We start from the raw sequence: 18957 nt of genomic DNA on the forward strand, positions 1-18957 counted from the left end.
ATAAATAATAAATAATTTATTTGTATCCCGTCCAATCAACGACGAATCCAGGCTGCTAACAACAGTGGAAGTACAATAAAAATACAATAAAAAACAAGCTAATCCCTTCCCAGTCCCCAGCCATATAAAGCAGACAATAACAATAAGAAATATCAATACAGTGGCAATCAATAGGAAAACATAAGAACATTACAAGTCTGTTTGACTATAGAGTGGGATTGGCCCATTTCCTAACAAACTGGCCTTCCAAGACTAGCCAGGACAAGGACTTGGCTTTTGCCCAATACTCACTGAAGCCATCGGCTGGGGGAAAGGGATCAAGTCCTGGTTCTAACATTGAGCCAGGAGAAGGGACATCACCATCTGGCGCTCCCTGTGAACTCAGTTCATTGGTTGGTGTCTCCTACAGACAGAAAAGAACAAAAATGATGGTAGAGTCTCACCATCGTCTCTTCTGGCACTTTTGATTTAAACTTTCCTCTCCATGCACACACATATTCTTACCTTGCTGTACACGTTTAAAGTCTGGATGCTACCTGCCACCTGTGTACTATAAATTCTTTTCATTATCCTTTAACACCATGGAATGGCCACAGACCTTCTAACCTCCCAAATAATTTCAGTTAGGGGAAGTGAAAGGTCATTGTGATCTGAGATTAAACCAGAGCCAAGAGAAAATAAGGTGGGTGGGCAGGTGAAGAAGCAAGGATGCCAGGGTGGATAGGGAGACAGCCCAAATTTGCCGAGGGACTAGACAAAGAAAGAACAATACGACAATAGCTGAAAGGAGGACAGAGCAGGCAGCTGGCTTAGGGCCTATTCACACAACGCTTTAACTATCATGGCTGCATCCTATGGAATCATGGGGTTTGTGGTTTATGGAGGCATTAGAGTTTTCTGGTTGAAAATTCTAAATCCTCTTCCCTAGACTGCCTATCCCATGTTTCCACAGGATGGAAACATGGCATTTAAAGTGGAATAATAGTGAGTGGCATAGGAGATTATTGCACTGCCTTTCTTCCCAGCCTCAGTGCAGGTTGAAACTTTTTTAAAATGGATGTTATCACACACCTCTGTGCCCAGTCCAGAGGCATCAAATATCTGATCTTGGCATCCCATTCATTTCTCCCATACTTTGCAAAAAACGGCAAACTCCCATCCTTTCAAAAAGTGCCAGAGAAGTATCGATCAGGAACAGGATGCCAAGATTGGGTATGCAATGCCTCCAGACTGGACATGAAGGTGTGCGTTTTAAAAAAGTTTTTAAAAGTTTTTGCCACACTGAGGCTGGGAGGAAAGGTAGTGTGATAATCTCCACAGTGATTTGAGAGTTGGATGATTCTGGAGACAAGAGTTTGATTCCCAGCTTGCCATGAAACCCACTGGGTGACTTTGGCCAAGTCACACTCTCAGACTCAGAGGATGGCCATGGCAAACCCTCTCTGAAAAAATTTGTCAGGAAAACCTTAGGGTCGCCATAAGTCAGAAACAACGTGAAGACACACGACAACAATACTATAATTCTGTACTATAGATGGACCTTTGGAAAAAGGGACCTGAAAGAAGTCCACCACAGTCCAAGTTACGTACCCTCAATGCTGGTCCTTCTCACCTGATCAAAGAGGTAGACAGTGACATCATCAAAAAAGGAGACCATCTTTCGCTTGCGGTCCAGCTCAGCAGCTGCCTCCTCGGCTGAGCGTGGTGACTTGAGGAGACCACGCAAGTTGCGGGCATCATCACTTTCACTCACCACAATGGGGACACCCCTCCCTCCACTTCCAGCCAAGCCTCCTTCCTCATCCTCCTCGGCATCATCTTCCTCCTCATCCTCTGCTGCTATGGCAGCTTCTCGCCCGCATAGCACTGGACCCTCCCCCAATGCTGCTCCTTCCCAAAATGGCCCTTTCCTTCCTCCACCAGGTGGAGGGAAAGTCTGCAAGGCCAGCGGGGGAAGAGACAGAGACAATCGGGACAGCTTGGCTGGAGGCAAGGGACAGAGGTCAAAAGTGAAGATGGACCAGGAGTGATTGGATTGAAGAGCCAGGGTTCAAAGCAGAGTAGAAATAAGGCAGGCAGGGAGGGAAAGAGACAGAGAGAGAGAGAGTTATTTAACTAAGAATATGTCCCTAATATTCTTGTCCCAACATATCTCTGTATCTTTTCTCTGCTTGTACCAATCTAAATTCTAGCTGGATTACGAAGATAATTTTGAATCAGAAGTTCTAAAATCATGGCCTTTGGGCCATCTGATGTTCCAAGCTCCATTCAGAGATGGTGCCTGTTGAATTATTTTGGAATAGTCAAGGCTTAGGTACTTGGTCCTCCCATTGATTTTTTTTTTTTCTTATGGTGGAGATAGCAGTAATAGAGACTAAGACCAGATGAACAGGCTTACAAGGTACTGAACTATGGCCTGTGATTATCATCTTACTGGGCTAGGATAACCTAATAATTCCCACCACCACCATAAAATATACAAGGCAATGGTTTTTAAAATAGGGAGCGAGGAATTAATTGTCAGGAATATTTTAGTGGTGGCTTCTCACACTGACAGGTCTTAAGATTAGACCTATGTGGTTTCTTCAAAATATTCTGTGAGTTACACAGGTACTTTGTCAAGGCTTAGGTACAACAATAATAAAAAATATTGAGTGGTTGTGTCCCCAGTGGTACATGGGAGGGGGGTGGTTTCTTGTAAGAATCCTGTTGATATGATGGCATAGGGAGCAATAGGAAGAGGGAAAGGTTATGGCAGCCTGGTGCCTCAAAAGGAGAAAGAAGAGGAGAAAGTGGTACTTCCTCCTCAGAAAGGAGATGGAGGTGGTTATGACCCCACCATACCAGTGGCCAGCTCTTCTACAGAGCTAATTTTTCCTTAATGCCTCTGGTGTGATGGGAGGCATGGAGCACACAATGAAGCCGTCTACTTCCTTTTTGGTGGGGTGCAGCTATTGCTGACTTCTTTTTCTCTGCTGGAAGAATATTAGTGTTGTGTCTTGCTCCATCCTTGGTGGCCTGGCATAGCCATCACATCTATCTCTTCCTCTTTCTGGGGCACGAGGAAGGGAAGGCATTAAAAGCTTTCTGGAATTGTGGGGACCAGAAGGGTAACTAATGACAACAAGGGGCTTTCTGGGGCAGGTGGGATGGTGAATTTACAATTCATTGTGCCCCATGACCTAAGGTGACTGCTTCATTTAGCTCAATGGCAGGGCCAACCCTGTCTTCCCCATTCCCACTCTACCCAAGATATTTTGGTGCCTGAGTTGAAAGACAAGATGGTGCCCCTACATTCCATATACAAATGGATTCTTCGTCATCTCAACAGCTGCCTCCAGAGATAGACAGGGTAATAGCAGAGTTGGCCTTCTCCCTGTTCGTTTTATGAACATCCCCTCTCCACACTGCAATCACAGATGGGACCATTACCTTTGATATCTTCCCCAGCTTGGTTCACAGGTAGCCTGGGCTCCTGCTGCTTTCGAAGCTGCTCAGCTACAGAACTATCTTCCTGGCCATCCTGAGGTTCAGCTATCCTGGGCCCTGCTGGATCTCTTTGGATCTCTGTCTCCTTTTCTTTCCTTTCCTCTTCCTTCCATGGTGGCTGCAGCCCCTCAGGCTCTCCATTAATCTCTTCTTGGTCCTTCTCCATCTCTTCCTCTTCCTCCACCACCTCCTCCTCCACCACCACCTCTTCTTTCCCCTTATCCTCCATGATTTCAGGCTGCTGGGAATCTACTGCCTCCTTGCTGTGGCTTTTCTTGTCTGTCTCCTCCATTTCTTCTTCCTCTTCTGTCTCCTCCTGCCCCTCCTCAGGTTCTAGAGTCCACAGCTTGAGGATGGACTGGTCCTTCAAAGGGGCAACCGGACGGAGCCCCAAAGCTGGCATCTTCTGATTGCAGAGCAGATTGCGTGTGACATTTTCATGCAATGTAACCAAGAGCTGTTCCTTGCACACCTGGACCACAAAGCCTCCATCCAAAATTGTCTTCTCTGTAGACTTTTCCTCCTCATTTCCAGTAACAGGGGCAAGTGGAGCCAGGGTGTCAAGGGGTTCTGCCTCTCCATCAGAGAAGTAGGCAGAGTCACGGTGAGGCGTTGCTGGCCCCAAGCTCCTCCCTATCTCCTCCTCCAGTTCCACTCCTTCTTCACTCATAGACAAGGTAAGATCACTCGTGGACTGAGAGATGGGTGTTGTCAGGAGTTTGCCTGAATCTTCATCTGCCTCTGTTTCTTCCTCTTCTCCAGGTGGTGGTGGTGGTGGTGGATCTTCTTTGAAAATAAACTCAGGTGAGAAAGTGTTCTCTGTTTCATAGCCACTGTCCCCAAATTTTTGCCCAGGAGAGGAATAATGTGATGCAGGACTGCAAACATCTGAAGAACTGGTGTTGGAAGGAATGTCCAAGGAATCTACAGAGTCTAGGGTTCCCCTTTGCCGATCTGGGGCTGCTGGGGAGAGGCTTAAGGTTGTAGGGCCCGTGGAAAATCCATCAATAGCTTCTGGGAGGATTGCAATAGTCTCTTCATCATTGCTCTCAGCCAGAGTGGACAATGGGGGTATCTCTATGGGAACGATCACATTGCAGCATCCAGAAGACATGGCTGGGAAGGGTGATCCAGGTGCAATCCGGGTGCTTGCTCCCCCTCTCTGCTTTGGATAGTCTTGAAGTTCATAGGTCTTCACAGCTGTCCCCATGAGTGGATCATAAAATTCATTGTGCTCCACTCCTTCCCCATCACAGTCCCTAGGGGGCAACATAGGACAGTCAGAGAGGGAGCCCCGCTCCACTTTCAAGGAGGAATCGTCCTCAGTGCCATAACTGTCATGGTGTGGGCGCCGCAGGGGTGGGCCATGGTTGCTCCAGCCACTCACCACATCCCCCCGAGGAATGGCACATGTGCAACGCACCCGAGTGCATAGTGGGCATGGCAGGAGATTGCGCCGCCCACCCCCAATGCTGCTCCCACCATCATCTGTGCTGCTGCCAGAGCTCTGGTCCTCCATCAGCGAGGGTTCTTGTTCCCATGAAGGGGATCCCTGGAACTCTGATGGGTCCCCAGCCAATGTCTCCCCTGCTCCTCGTTCTTCCATCATCTCAGCATCCCAGCTACGCTGCTGGTCCTCCAGATCACGGTACACTGTGAGCAGGGACTCAGCAAGGAATGCCTCTCCTCCCGTTGTGGAAGTCTCTGTCAATGATGTCTCTTGGACCTCGCTGTCAGCACGGAAGGGGTTGCTTTCACCACTGCCACTGGGCAGGAAGGGATTGGTGCTGGCCTGCTCCTGCGGGTGATAAGAGGCACTGTCCCAATCTGAGGGGAAAAGGGGCTGGGGTGGTGAGCCTGGACTGGGGGCACAGACTGGCCCCTCTCCACTGCCATGGTCCTCCAAGCGGATGTAATACTCACTGCTGACCGAAGGGCTGCGAGCACTGATAACAGGCACAACACTAGGCGTCTCTAGGCTGTGTCCACGTTGTGAGGTCTGTTCATAGAAAGGATTGCTGCCTGGCACAGCTAGGCCACCATTACTGGAAGGGTACTCAGGAGGAGCTGAGGCAGGGCCTTTCCATCGTCCCAGACGGGCCTTCTCCCACATATACTCAAAGTTCAGCCCCCCACTGCTTTCAGTCACTGTCAGAATATCATCCATGTCGCCCCCGTGGAACCCATCCAGTAGTGGGTAGGCTGAGATCTCTTCTGAAGGGCGACGGTGGCGTGCTGAGGAAGAGGAGGCTGGTGGTGGTGAAGCGGAGCGCTTGGGCTTCAGGGCACTCCAGCGCCACTCGAAACTCTCCTCTGCTTGAGCATTGGAGCGCTCGTTTAACAGGTAGCTCACCTGCAAATGCAGCTCTTCCATAGTTGGGCGATGGGAAGCTGGGAGCCAGCAGGACTGCATTACCTCATACCTGCAGTGGGGCAGGGATGGAGGAAGGATAGAGGAACAGTCGGAAAAACAGGCAGAAATAGGAGTGGGGGAGAAACCAGTTGGGAAAATAGCCTGAAAGAACCATTAGGGGTAGAGGACAAGGAATAGGGATATTTAAAAACAAAAAAACAAACAAACCAAAGGTTGGAAAAGAATCACAAAAAGAACAGTAGGAACAGAAGAATAGTTAGGAACACATTGCTGCTTGTTAAAGGAAGAGACAGAGATAAAAAAGAGAGAAGCATAACAGACAGAGCTTGTGTGCTACAACAATGGAACATGGAGAAAAACAGGAGGAAAATAAGTTAAGCAGAGTAGTTGGGAATCCCCACAGAAGTATTAGCAGATAGCCAGAAGAATGAATGGGCAATAGTCAGATTAGAGAAAGAATGGCTGTCACATCAAAAGAGCAAAATAAATAGAGGATAAGGTGACTTTGGGGCTGTCTGCATGGGCCCAAAGGCGAATGTTGCCCCTTTGCCTCGCATCATCCTGTTCAGATGAAGCATGGCCCTGATCCAATCCTAGTGCAGAAAGGGTGAGCAGATGTCCTTCTTTTCCAGGACATGTCCTACATTTTAACCTTCTGTCCAGGAGGAATTCTAAAATGTCCTCCATTTTGAGCAGGCTAAGAAGCACATTTAATAACACCATATGTTAGGCAATGGGCTGCTTGAGGACACAATGCAAATACTGAAATGGTTTATTCCTTAATTTCAGCACAATGGACAAATTAAAGAAATAATTTAAATGAAGATTCAGTCAAGGATTTGTTGCTAGTACAAGATAAAGCATTTGTAGCAGGGTCTTCCTGCAACTGCAAGTCTCAGCGGCCTTTGCGGCCAGACATCCCACCCTTATCTCCGGCCAGAAACCTCCCTGATTGGTTGGGAGGCCAGGAAGGGGTGAGATGTCCGACCATCCCCCCTGGTTTTGTGGAAGAGCGTTATGGCAACCCTACTTCCAGTATCTTACTGCATGCATGGTGTTGTAGCACTTCAGTTCTCTTCCTGCAGGAGATGGTCATAAAAGTGTGTCTTTTGTTGAACTGATTTTTACAGCTATACAAAACACTGCTTTTACAACTGTCTTTCATGGGAAGAGAGCTGAAGTGCTACAAAGTCATGCAGTAAAGCATGGAGAAAGCTGCTACTCTCTGGCTCTGTTTCTGCTTTGTTTTCTCATGCAATAAAGCTCTCCCATAGGGACCTTATAAGAAAATTCAGACATTTTAAAAGTCTGCCAGGACAGAAATGTTAGCTCTGAAAAAGAGGGAATATGAAAAAAGAAGACATGTCTAGGAAAAGTAGAGTATGGTAACTCTAACCTAGATGAACTCCTGTACTTGCCTAGAACAATTCAAAGCATGTAGCCTCAAACTGTTGTTTTTTAAGCTGTAAAATAATAACAAATGAATAATTTAAAAAACAACGCTTTTATATTGTTCACAAAATAGCTAGTACAAGAGTGCTATTGTTCTTATTTTCTGTCATTAGTGTTTTCCATAGAGGCTATTAAATTCATTATCAGCAGAAAAGATACAAAACAGAGACACTACCAAAATGGAAAGGCACAGAAGGGGAAAGTTTTTCTTGAGCAGAACTATTAGGCCAGGATTGTCCCAAAACATTTTGCTTCCCTGAAAGAGAGGCCCCATGTCAAGTGTGTGGGCCCAAGGTACAGCTCCATCAAACAAGACTGTTACTTCTATGCATATCACAGACTTTGTGGAATGTCTGATGCTCAGCAACCTCAGGGTGATGAAGGATGGTGGCCCTGGTAGGACTCTCCAAGCTCATCTGGACTGACCACCTGGTGCCATTTTCCAAAGTATGAAGTATGCCAATGTCCAGACACCAGTTCACACTGATCAAGGATGGGGACCATGGTCTTGGCTCCCCTTCCATACTGCCTCAGAACCAAGCACTAGAGAAATATGGCAGACCTCTGGTGGTAGGAGCACCCAGGTAAACCAACATAACAATGTCAGTGAGGTATTCCATACCACTGGAAGTTTATAAAATCTGCCAGTAAAATTTAAAAATATTTAAAACATTCTAAAGGTAACCCACAACCACAAAAAAGAGTTGCAACAACTGTTGGAAAGATGGTTTGGAAGCACAAAGCTCAAGCATTGCAGGAAAGATTTAATTTGCAGTAAGATAGTCTGAAAATATAAAATTCAGGGGGAAAATAATTCATAGATTAGCAATGTTGTAAAAGAAGTGATATAGGAATAAGGGGTGTGGCAAAAGTGAAACAACATACAAGAAGAAAATCTGCCAGAATGGCAGTACAGTATAGGGAGAGAAATGGGTGGAGAGTCAGAGGAACAGTGGAGAAACACAGAGAGGGAAGAATGAAAAACATTAGGAGAAACCAGAATGCCAAGTATGACCTTAATGCCCCGGGCAACAACCCAAAACCACAATGCAGGACATAACAATGGATGCTGATCAAGATGTAGAAAACCCATGAGAAAAATATCCTAGCTGATGGGATTTATTACAGCTTTGAAAAGTTATCAGGGAGGATTAGAATGACCCCAGGGTTCACTCAATGGATTTTGGGAGCAGTCGTCTAAAAGTAACGTTTTTGAGTTCTGGATCCTCTTTGGATGCACCTGTGGGCTACACAGATTTGTTGAAGGACTCACCAATAGTCAGAGTAAGGAAGTTTAAGGCGTGGCTTGGCCAGTTTCATCTGCTGCTCCTTGATGACAAAAGTCAGCACATCTTCATCAGAGAGATGCCGGTAAGGCTGGGAGCCAAATTCAAAAAGCTCCCAGATGGTCACTCCCATAGACCTGCCCAAGGAAAGAAACAGAGAATTCAAGACAGAGAAGAAAATTCCACTAGGCTTCCATCAGTAACAGTAGCAAAAAGGGGTACTAAAGGTGTGGTCTTGTAAACCTCCTATGTTCTCTACTCTTTCTCATTTAGCCCTATAAAGCTAAAACTCCATCCAAACAAGATAACATTTTGTCCAGTCCTGGGCTTCATTGTTGGCAGTCCAGGATTCTGTTTTCAATACCAGAGTGAAATGCTGACATATTCTTTTAAATGGCTCTTAGAGGTGGGCTTCGTTTTGGTTAGTGCCAACTAGAGTTGGTCCATTCAAGCAGTTGTGGAATGGTGAATCAGCATGTGGGTAAATCTAACAGATGCATGGGTTTGCTCTAGTCAGGAATACTCAGAGTATGTTTCCTTCATGAACAGCTGCAGCCTATATGCTGTCACACACACACACTTACATGACAGACACACTTTGCACACACATTTAGCATAAAGGAACATAGGCACTCACAAGACCTTATATGAGTCTGTAGAATCTTTTTGGCCAATACTGAACTGAAAATACAAATTCAACATTTTTGAAATTGGGTGTAAAATTCCAAAATGTTGACTGTTGATTTTGAGGAGTATTTTAAAATGCTTACTTCTAAATTCTACCTCTAAATACACTGGACAAGTTATTGAATGAGTTAACGTTATTTGTCTTGGTATTACTGCCCAAAAATATATGTCCTCTGAGCTGTTTACAATTCTTTTAAAGAAAATATCTTAAAAAGAAGTAACAAAACAGAGTCAGCACTGTGTAATGGTTTGAATGTTGCACTACAACTCTGGGGACCAGGGTTCAAATTCCTGTGCAGCTATGGAAACCTACTGGGTGATTTTGGGCAAGTCACACTCTCTCAACCTCAGAGGAAGTCAAAGGAAAATCCCTATAAACAAATCTTGCTAAGAAAACCCTGTGAGAGAGCGTTCACTGCAGGATTAAAATAACTAGGTGGGCATTTTTGTTTGCAAGCAGATTCAAGTTAGAAGCCTATTATTGGGAATTTAAAACATGTTTGTTTCTGTCCTAGTCTAATTGGATGCTGCATTTCTGTAGAGATGTGATTAAGAATTTCCTCAATCATTGTGGTAGCAGAAGGAGAATCTTTGGGACTCACCAAACATTGCTCTCCTTGGTTTGATCCACAACAATGAGGTTTCCATGCATCTCATCCAACAACTCTGGAGCAACCCAACGCAAAGGGATCCAGAGTCTGTCCAGAGTGATATAATAATCTTCCTACAAAATGGAAATGGAAAATGGCACTGAAGCAGAACAGATCCTCCAAAACAGTACTGACCATTTGTACCCTCCAAAGTATCACAGAGGACAGTATGGAAATTCTTGTATAGCATTTTCATACCATTGGTGATCAAAACTACTCTTTCCTTGACCAGCAAAATGCAGTTATATTCTCTTTCTGCTGCCTGTTAAGTAGAAGAAGCTGCCCATTCCTGCTCTCTTTTAAATAGCTGTGATGAAAACCCTCTTTTCCCTCTACCCATTCCTACCTAGTGGCTATGCTCGGGGAGGCTGCATATTGACCTTAAGTGAGCAGAGACTTTCTTTACTTACTTAAGGTAATAAATACAGAATAAATATAAAGTCCAGTAGAATTTTGCATTTGTGTAATCTTTTGAAGACATTGTGATTCTGGCTTACTAAGGCTGTTTAATATCTGCTGGGGGGAAATTAACCATCTCATTGAGCTATAAGAAAGGCTTGGGAAGATGCTAAAGTTCAGTGAGAGGTACATTTGTGTAATCTTTTGAAGACATTGTGAGTCATTAAGTAACAACAGTCAGTGAAAAAAATCATCTGAAAGTCAAAAATAATTAAAACTTTGTAAACTTTCTTCATAAATTAGTCTCATTAATCTAGCAGCATGCAACTGGTGTTATATATGGATTACTCAATCCTTTCCTTAGAATTTTCCATTGCAAATATCAGCCTGCAAATAAGTTTTTAGTTGAAAGGCTATGAATAATAGTTTGAAAAAGTGCAGCCATTGAACTATGAGACCAGAAGGCAGTAATGCAGGCTCAAGCGCACTATAAGCACTAAACAATGATGTGACAAGACACCCCGTTGGGATAAGAGTTCTGTGCCTCATGGTTTCCTGTTCACATACATTTGCTAACAAGTTGCTAGCTCCCATAAAACACCACTCAGGATTGTCCCAGGCCCTGAGATTTCTGTGGCGAAGACTGAGACATACAGTTTGCTCCTTGTGATGCCATTAAGCATCATGCTTGCTGTAGTCGCTCACAGTTTGTCATCCAAACATCATCATCATCATTTATTTATATATATAGCACCATCACTGCACATAGTACTTTATAAGTAAAAGAACAAAACAGTTGCCTGTCTTCAGGCTTAGTCTAATTAAGACATGACACAAAAAGAAAAAGGTTATGACAGCGAGGGAGTGGATTAACTCCAGCAGATACTGCCTCTTCTTCTCTCCCATGGAGGCCACAGCAATGGCAAATGGAATGGAGAGAAGGCTTTTCATCAACATATTTTCCATACTGGAAATTAGGATAGAAATCTGTGCTAAAGAGACTCTTCCCAGATAAAGGTGAAATGAGGTTATTGTTCTTTAGGGAAATGAGAAAAATAACAATTAATCTAGCCTATCTGCATCTAGCCAGAAGGTGAATACCCTGTGCTGTATTTTGGGGACCCCATATTTCATATCTTATATCTGGAAACAGTATGTTTTTAGAGACTGATAACCTTTCAGGAACACTAGGTCAGGTTCTCATGAGAAAAGGAGCATGTCCTGAGGCACATATAAGTAAAGGGACAAACAAATCTAGATGGGTGTATTAAGTGTTCCTTCCTTTCCCCAAATCACCTGCATTTCCTCTTACACCTTGAGACAAAGGACCTCCTTGCACCCAAAGCAGTATGCCAATCTCTCTGCCCAACTCCTGTTGTGTTCCTAGCCAAATATCCCTGTCAATCCAACCTGGGCAATATCTTGATCCAATCACTGATTTTGTCATACTAAAATTAAAACCATCAACCAGTCCAGAATCCTGTTGTCAATTCCTGGGAAAGACATCCAGCCTTTGTTACCAGACAAGATAGCCCACCATTTGGGGATATATTTTAGGTATAAGTATGGGTTTCAGAAACCACCACATCATGGATCCAGTAGCTCAAGTGGTTAAGACTCTGACTCTGTTGATTGCAAGATTGGTGGGTTGGCAGTTCAAGGCCCAGGCGACATGTGATGGAATGAGGTCTCGTCACTTGTCCCAGTTCCTGTCTACTCATTGGACAGGTAAGTTATCACTCCCCTACAAAGCCTTCAAACCCTGCTGTCCCATTTTGGTCAGCTCTGTATGCTGTGTCTGTTTGAACTGCTATCTTATGTGTGTGACTGCATTTTCCATTTATCTAAATAAGACCCTCTTAATTCACCCCAAACCTGGAGTTATTACTGGTATATACAAGTGTAAACAGTTCTAAAACTTACCAGCCTCTTACAAAAGCTAATTTCCCCAACAATTAAAATAATGCCAACATCCTTGGTGAGGACTCCCCCAGTCCCCCACCTTTTTTGGGGTAACAGCATCATTAGAATTAGTATCATCCAGTGTGGGTGACCATAAAGGACTCCTGGGGATGGGGCAGTGGTGGACTGCCCCACTCTCCCTCCCTACGTGCTACCTTGCTCATCTAGCTGTTCACCTGCCCAGACCCAGAAAGGGCTGCCGGGGATGGGTGGGTGGGTGGGCATGTGAGGCAGTATGGGGGACAGAAAGGAGGGTAGGGCTTCTTATTCTGGCTTCTCCACTTCCTTGGCTCCCTAAGCTGAGAGAGCCACAATAGTGGAGAAGATGGAGCAGATGTCAGTGGCTACAGTGATCTGCTGGTACTCCCAGCAGCTGGCAGACTGGCCAAGGAAGACAATGATGGCAGGAAGGAGAGGAGACTATGGTACCACTGATGACACCTCCCTTACCTAGCCAGCCAGCATCCCCACCAGACCTGGAGGGGGCTGCCAGGTGGGAGCAAAAGAGCACCTTTCCTCACAATAGATGATGGGCCTGACCGGGTGTCACCCCTCCCAAGTTGTCAGCTAATTCAGTCCTCATTCCCCACTCCCCCCTAATGACTCCCTGGGTAGATTCAGAGTAGAGAAGGGAGTTAGTCCTAGTGCTACACCTGGAAGGGAAAGCTAAGTACATCAAATCCCCCGAAGTTGCAACAACAAATCTGTTAAGCCTTGCAAACCATAGCAACCTGCTATTCTATGTGTGCTGGAAATCTGCATACAACCGTGTCCTTTGGTTTGGAGCTCAGCCCACCAGAACTGGAGAATCTGCACCTTCATCTTCCACCTGGAGATAATTCAGGAAAACTGGACTGGCAATCACAGTCCACAATCCTGCCCAACAGTACTTTCCCTTGGAAGCAGACTGCAAGCCAGTCCAAACCATTTATTTTGCATTCATTTCATTCTCACTGCAAAACATAAAGCATCTAGGCAAAAAGTATAACTTTTTTTGTATAGGGTGAACTACATGCAATCCAATGCTCCTGCAAGAATCTCATGGTATGGCTTGTTCATACCTTGTAATTGTTGTGTGATAGGCCATAGTCTCCAACCCTCACTGTGAGGTCAGAAGTCAGCAAGCAGTTCCGAAGGGCCAGATCACTGTGGAGAGATAATGATTCCTTAGTTAGCATTAGACACTTGAAGATGGGTGTGGAGAAGTGAACAGCTCATTTTTCAAAAGTTTTTTCTAACACAAACATCCCAATAAACACAGCAAAAAAACCAAGAGAAATCGGGCTGCTTTTAGTTATGGTATTTATGTTTATTTTTCTTCCACCCTTCCTCCAAGATGTTCTAATAAGGTACATTCCAGACCCTCTTAACTTGCCTGACAGATAGTGGCTCCCTTTAAAATTAATGAGAAACCATAGAAGAGAATCTACTTACTGGGGATGTATCTGTACTTTAACTGCTATGACTCTATCCTACAGAATCCTGGGTTTGGAGTGTGGTGAGGCAGCAAAGCTCTCTGACAGACCAGGCTGAATACTTCACCAAACTACAAATCCCAGGATTCCACAGGGTGGAACCATGATAGTTAAAGTGGTGTCAAACGGCTTTATTTCTCAGTGTGGAAGAGCTGTAGGAAACAAGTGTCAGGTGCAACCCATGCCTTGAGTAATGTGACCAACTACATGGATTTCATGAATCTTCATGGATTTCTCTAGAAATCACATGGTCCTCCAGCATGACTCTATGGTTAACATCTGACAGAGTTGTGCTGGAGGACCTAGATTCCTAGAGAGAACATATCAATCATTGCTATGAATAATCAAATCTACAAAAGTCAAAACTGCAAATGTGGAGGGCTGACTGTAAACCTAATTTGGCTCCTAGAATTTTCCAGAGCCCTATTTGCTTATAGACCACCATCATCTAGAAGCCTTTTTGGCAGAAGTTTGGGATATAAAAATTTTAAATGGATAAATAAATGAAGACACAATAATCCATTTTTATCAGAAAGATCCCTGGAATTCTGAATGTTAGCCCCTCCTGAATATTTTTATACCTAAGTCCACATTTCCCTCCAGAAGACCACAGGGATCTTGATCCTGAACCCCAAGCCCTACCTGTGGATGTAGTTGTTTTTATGCAAGTGTAATACTCCCAGTGTGATCTCATAGGCCATGCGTTGCAGTGTGCTGAGGTCACGGGTTAGCAGATCGGGGGTCATCCCATCTGCTTTGCGCTGAGCTCGAAGGTAACGTTTCAGATCTCCCTGGAGACACATGGGAGGAGAAGATGGAACAAGTGAAATTAGCTAAGCTACCACAACATTTTCTGTAGATCATAGAAAATTGTTCAGAACCTGGAATGTTAAACATTCCTGCATAACTCAGAAAATAGAAAAGAAGAAAGAAATACAGTTCTCCCTCTGTTCTCATGGTCCTTGGACTCATGTCCCTTGCTTATGCATAAGGGACGAATGGAGGGGGGGAAATGGGGTGTGTGCCCACACCTACATTCAAGCCAATGGGGCTTGAATATAAGCAAAATGCTGTTTTCGCGAGGCGGCCCAGAACAGATCCCCCATGAAAAAGGAGGGGTGACTATAAAAGCATTTGATTCATACCATGACTCTTTCCATGGTTGCTACCAGATTATTCAATGTAATTACATTATGAAGCCCATTCAAAAGACAGGGAAGATGTACTGGCCTCACTTTGAATAGGCAATCTGTTTCTATAAATCAAAGAAATCAAAGCTAGCCACACAACCCACCTCAATTCACACACTGTTTTTGTAGTTATGTATGCAGGAGCCTGCTAAGGCAGAGTAGTTTGACTTTGCAAGGCCTGGCCCAGGCTCCTTTGCTGAGTTTTCAGATTACAGTATTTTTAAAATTAAGATGTAAGTAAGCAAAATCGTGTAGCCAGTAGTCTACCCAGTTGCTATTTAAATCTATTCTTGACATTTGTTATTCTGCTAATTAAGCACTAGAATAAAGGCCAGATGCTATGTCCTTGTTTAAATTATTTTATTTTATAAATACATTTGTTTTATAGATATTCAATTACCTATATATACTGGCCATTATATTTAGGTTCTGACTATTCTGAATTGATACATCCACATCCTTTTTTTGACTTCCATTTGCTATCATGCCCTCTTAAACCTGAAATTTCTGGCTAAAGGTCTGCCTGCGATAAGCCTGATAAGCCCGTGATTTGAAACTCCCACTCATTCTGGTGCTTCAGGCTCTCAAATTACCACCTCCTTTTCATCTTTCTTAAAAGGACATTAGAGTTAAACTTGGTGGTTCCTGTTCAGGCAAAATATAGAAGAAATTTTAATACAAACTGTGGTGGTTAACAAGATGAGCAAATTATTCAAAAGTGTGTGTGTGTGGTTTATATCCCTTATTAGGGAGCCTTGGTGGCACAGTGGTTAAATGCCTGTACTGCTCGAGTCAGGCTTGTATCCTTCCGAGGTCGCTAAAATGAGTACCCAGACTGTTGGGGGCAAATTAGCTTACTTGCTAATTAGCTTACTTGCTGTTCACCGCTATGATCTTTGGAATAGCGGTATATAAATAAAACAAATTATTATTAATTATTATTATTATTTGTTACCAGATTTGGCCTAAATCAAAATTTGAAGGAATATTAAAATGCTTCTACCTAGATAGAGACAGCGTTCCAAGCAAAAAGTTTACTATTAATGTTACTAATATTAAAAGTTCTGAACACCCCCCACCACCACCACCACCACCACGCATAAGAGAAAAAACACGTAAGCTCAAGCCCCATAAGAAGTAATGGGGCCCGGCCCCATTACTTCTTCCAAGGCACAGGAGCTTTTTCCCCGGCACAGCTTCTAGCGTATGCTGGAAGCTGCGTATGACGCGGGCACACTTTATTAATACTACAGTATATTGAAGTACTTGAGGCAGATTGTTAAATAATTTTCTAGTAATAAAGAGCGTAAACATACTAAAGGAAAAAGAAGAAAGTTATACATGTATACTGTTTTTTCTTGTACTAAAGGACCAGTTTAATGCAGTTGCTTCTCCTCAGAGAAAACCATCTTAAATACTATGTAACATATTTCAGAAGAACAATGAAGTATTTCAGAGTGATAAAAGGTGACTGGATGTACTGATCAGTTACTGTATATACTCATGTATAAGTTAGAAATTTTAGTTTAAAAACTGACCCAAAAAAACCTGAGTCTATTTATCCACAGGTCAATGTAAGTACTGTATTTTAACTCCTATAAAAAAGGAACCATGTAATCTGTCCTGGAACCACAGACCCCTTTCTATTCTCTCATCCATCCAGCCTTTACTATGAGTACAAACAGTTATGCCAACTGGACTTTTGAAAGTTCGTTGGCATTATTTCCTTTGCTTCATCCTTTACTTTGCCCCTAAATTTTACCCTTGACTTATCTACAGATCATATGAAAATCCATATTTTTGTATACACACACACACAAACATACATTTTCACCAGGCAGAGAGTTCTAGTGCCACACCAAACTGCAAACCCCAATATGCCATAAGATGCAGCTTTGGCAGTTAAAGTGAAATCACACACACACACACACACACAAACACACACACACAGTCACCCCTCCATTTTTGTGTGGGATCCATTTCGGACCCCCACCCGCAAAAACTGAAATCCGCCAATATTCAGGCCCTATTGATTTGAATGGCGGCATGCCCTATTTCAAATCCCTGCCTTTGCCCCTCGTGATTAAGCAAGGGCCGTGGATTCAAAGTCCACACAAATGGAGGGACGATTGTATACAGAAAGAGAGAGAGAACACCGATCCAAGGAGAGTGGGGTGGTGGTGGAATGCAACAAGGAATTTTTCTTCTACACACAAATGTGTAATTGTGAGAATGGTTTTCCTGTCTATATTTATTTAGGCTTATGTCTACTCACCAACTGGCAGAATTCCATGATAAGCAAGAAGGGGATAGTCTCTGTGCATAGGCCGAGGCACTGCAATATGTTTGGATGTTGGAGGCTTCTTGAGGACAAGGAACAGTTCGAGAGAGACAGGAAAAAAGAGAGACAAAAAGGAAGGTTTGTCACAATTCATTTCAAAGATGGGATACCTTTTTTGGCAACAGCTTCTGCTTCTGAATAACCAAAGTAGTCTAAATACCTTAAGGGCACCAAATTCTGGGTGATCTTGGTAATTAAGCACGGTCAGATCTGGTTGGTACTTGGTGATGGGAGATCACTAATAAATATCAGGTACTGTATGCTATATTAAAGAGGAAGGAACTGGCAAAACCACTTCTGAGTATTCCTTGAGAAAGAAAACCTGTATGAAATTTATGGAGTCACCATAAGTCAACAGGTGACTTGCAGGCAGTTGACTTGCAGGTACATACACAAGCACGCATGCACACATACCAAATAAAAGATTGTGCAACCTATGACTTCCATAAGTCTCTTTACCAATGACAACCAGCATCCCATCAACATAGAATGAAAGAAAGTAATCTTGTCTCACTACTTCATCTCTGCTGTAAAAAAAGAAGAAAATCCTGGCTAAATAAGTATTCCACATATCAGAGAAAGGAAGTATACAAACCTGAAGGAGAAGGAGGACACACAAAATAAAATGAAATGAAATAAATCCAGCTGGATTCTTCTTTGTAGAATCTCTGCCCCATCTCCTTAAATACTACTAGCTGACCAAATAAGAAATCTAAATGTCTATTAACAAAACAGGCACAATCTCAGTATCCAATGTATGGTCATACACACAATTAGATCTGTATCTATGAACATGCACACACAGGCGCTTTTCAAAAGCTATGGTACAGAACAGAGCATAGAAATAATTAGTTACACACAATGAGGTACTTGTAATTTATTCCTTTTTGCAATAACAAAGGGGTAACTTTCACACAACTACAACATTATAGGGAATGCAGTGTGACTGATTATGGACTCATTCACACAGGAGGCATGCGTCATTAAAATGTGATTAAACTGTGGTGATAGCACACCTAGAGAGTTGTTCTCTCAGGTAAAAATGTAGTGTTTTTGTTATTTGCCATTTTTCCAATTTACGAGGGCCCTGTGCCCCTAACCCCAGCGAAAGTGAAGGGACGAGTGTAGTCAAATATTTGAGTAGTTAAAAGTAACTAAAATGTTTCTTTTGCACAATGAGAAATTAATTTTAAAAACTGTAAAAACTGTAAAAAACTGGCAGTTTTAAAAAAAATCTTGGAATTGAAACTGCAGCTAAATTCTTTTTTAAATTAACATGAAAATCTCAGTAGATATTATTATTTGAGATGTGTTTTCTTGGCATTGCAACAATATGTTTATATGTGGATCCCTGGCCTTATAGTATTATTTCAAGGGAAGGTGTTGTTCATTTCATTTTCTCTTCTTCCTTACCGATAAGGCTGGGCTTCTGATATGAATTTTCTCTGCTCCAATGGTCCGGCACTCACCCGTAATTCCTTCACCACAACCTGTGCAGGGGTGAAATCTGAGAATATTTCACCCAGAATTACCTATGAAACAGGAGAAATGGAGACAAATGTCAAAATCTGCTTCTCAAAAGTAGCTGAGTTTTATTAAATTCTAATGCATTTTAGAAACACAGTTTGTCTTTCTTCAGGGGTAACCTGTCA

General features: G+C 43.3%; 1 protein-coding gene across 2 annotated transcripts in view; it reads right to left on the reverse strand.

The window, feature by feature from the left end:
• Nucleotides 1-18957, reverse strand: part of LMTK3 (lemur tyrosine kinase 3) — a 37288-nt gene that overhangs the window by 10537 nt on the left and 7794 nt on the right. The window contains exons 5-13 of one of the 2 annotated variants that reach the window (XM_042476307.1): nt 18719-18837; nt 17240-17324; nt 14417-14565; nt 13361-13445; nt 9891-10012; nt 8589-8738; nt 3433-5912; nt 1613-1983; nt 292-403 (exon numbers count right to left, since the gene is read on the reverse strand). In XM_042476307.1, coding sequence (XP_042332241.1) covers nt 292-403; nt 1613-1983; nt 3433-5912; nt 8589-8738; nt 9891-10012; nt 13361-13445; nt 14417-14565; nt 17240-17324; nt 18719-18837 — 3673 coding nt within the window. Of the gene's footprint in view, nt 1-291; nt 404-1612; nt 1984-3432; nt 5913-8588; nt 8739-9890; nt 10013-13360; nt 13446-14416; nt 14566-17239; nt 17328-18718; nt 18838-18957 lie in introns of both variants that reach the window. The other variant, XM_042476306.1, reaches the window with a different exon arrangement.

The sequence above is a fragment of the Sceloporus undulatus genome, chromosome 6 (assembly GCF_019175285.1).
Source record: "Sceloporus undulatus isolate JIND9_A2432 ecotype Alabama chromosome 6, SceUnd_v1.1, whole genome shotgun sequence".
In the NCBI taxonomy this organism is placed as follows: Eukaryota; Metazoa; Chordata; class Lepidosauria; order Squamata; family Phrynosomatidae; genus Sceloporus; species Sceloporus undulatus.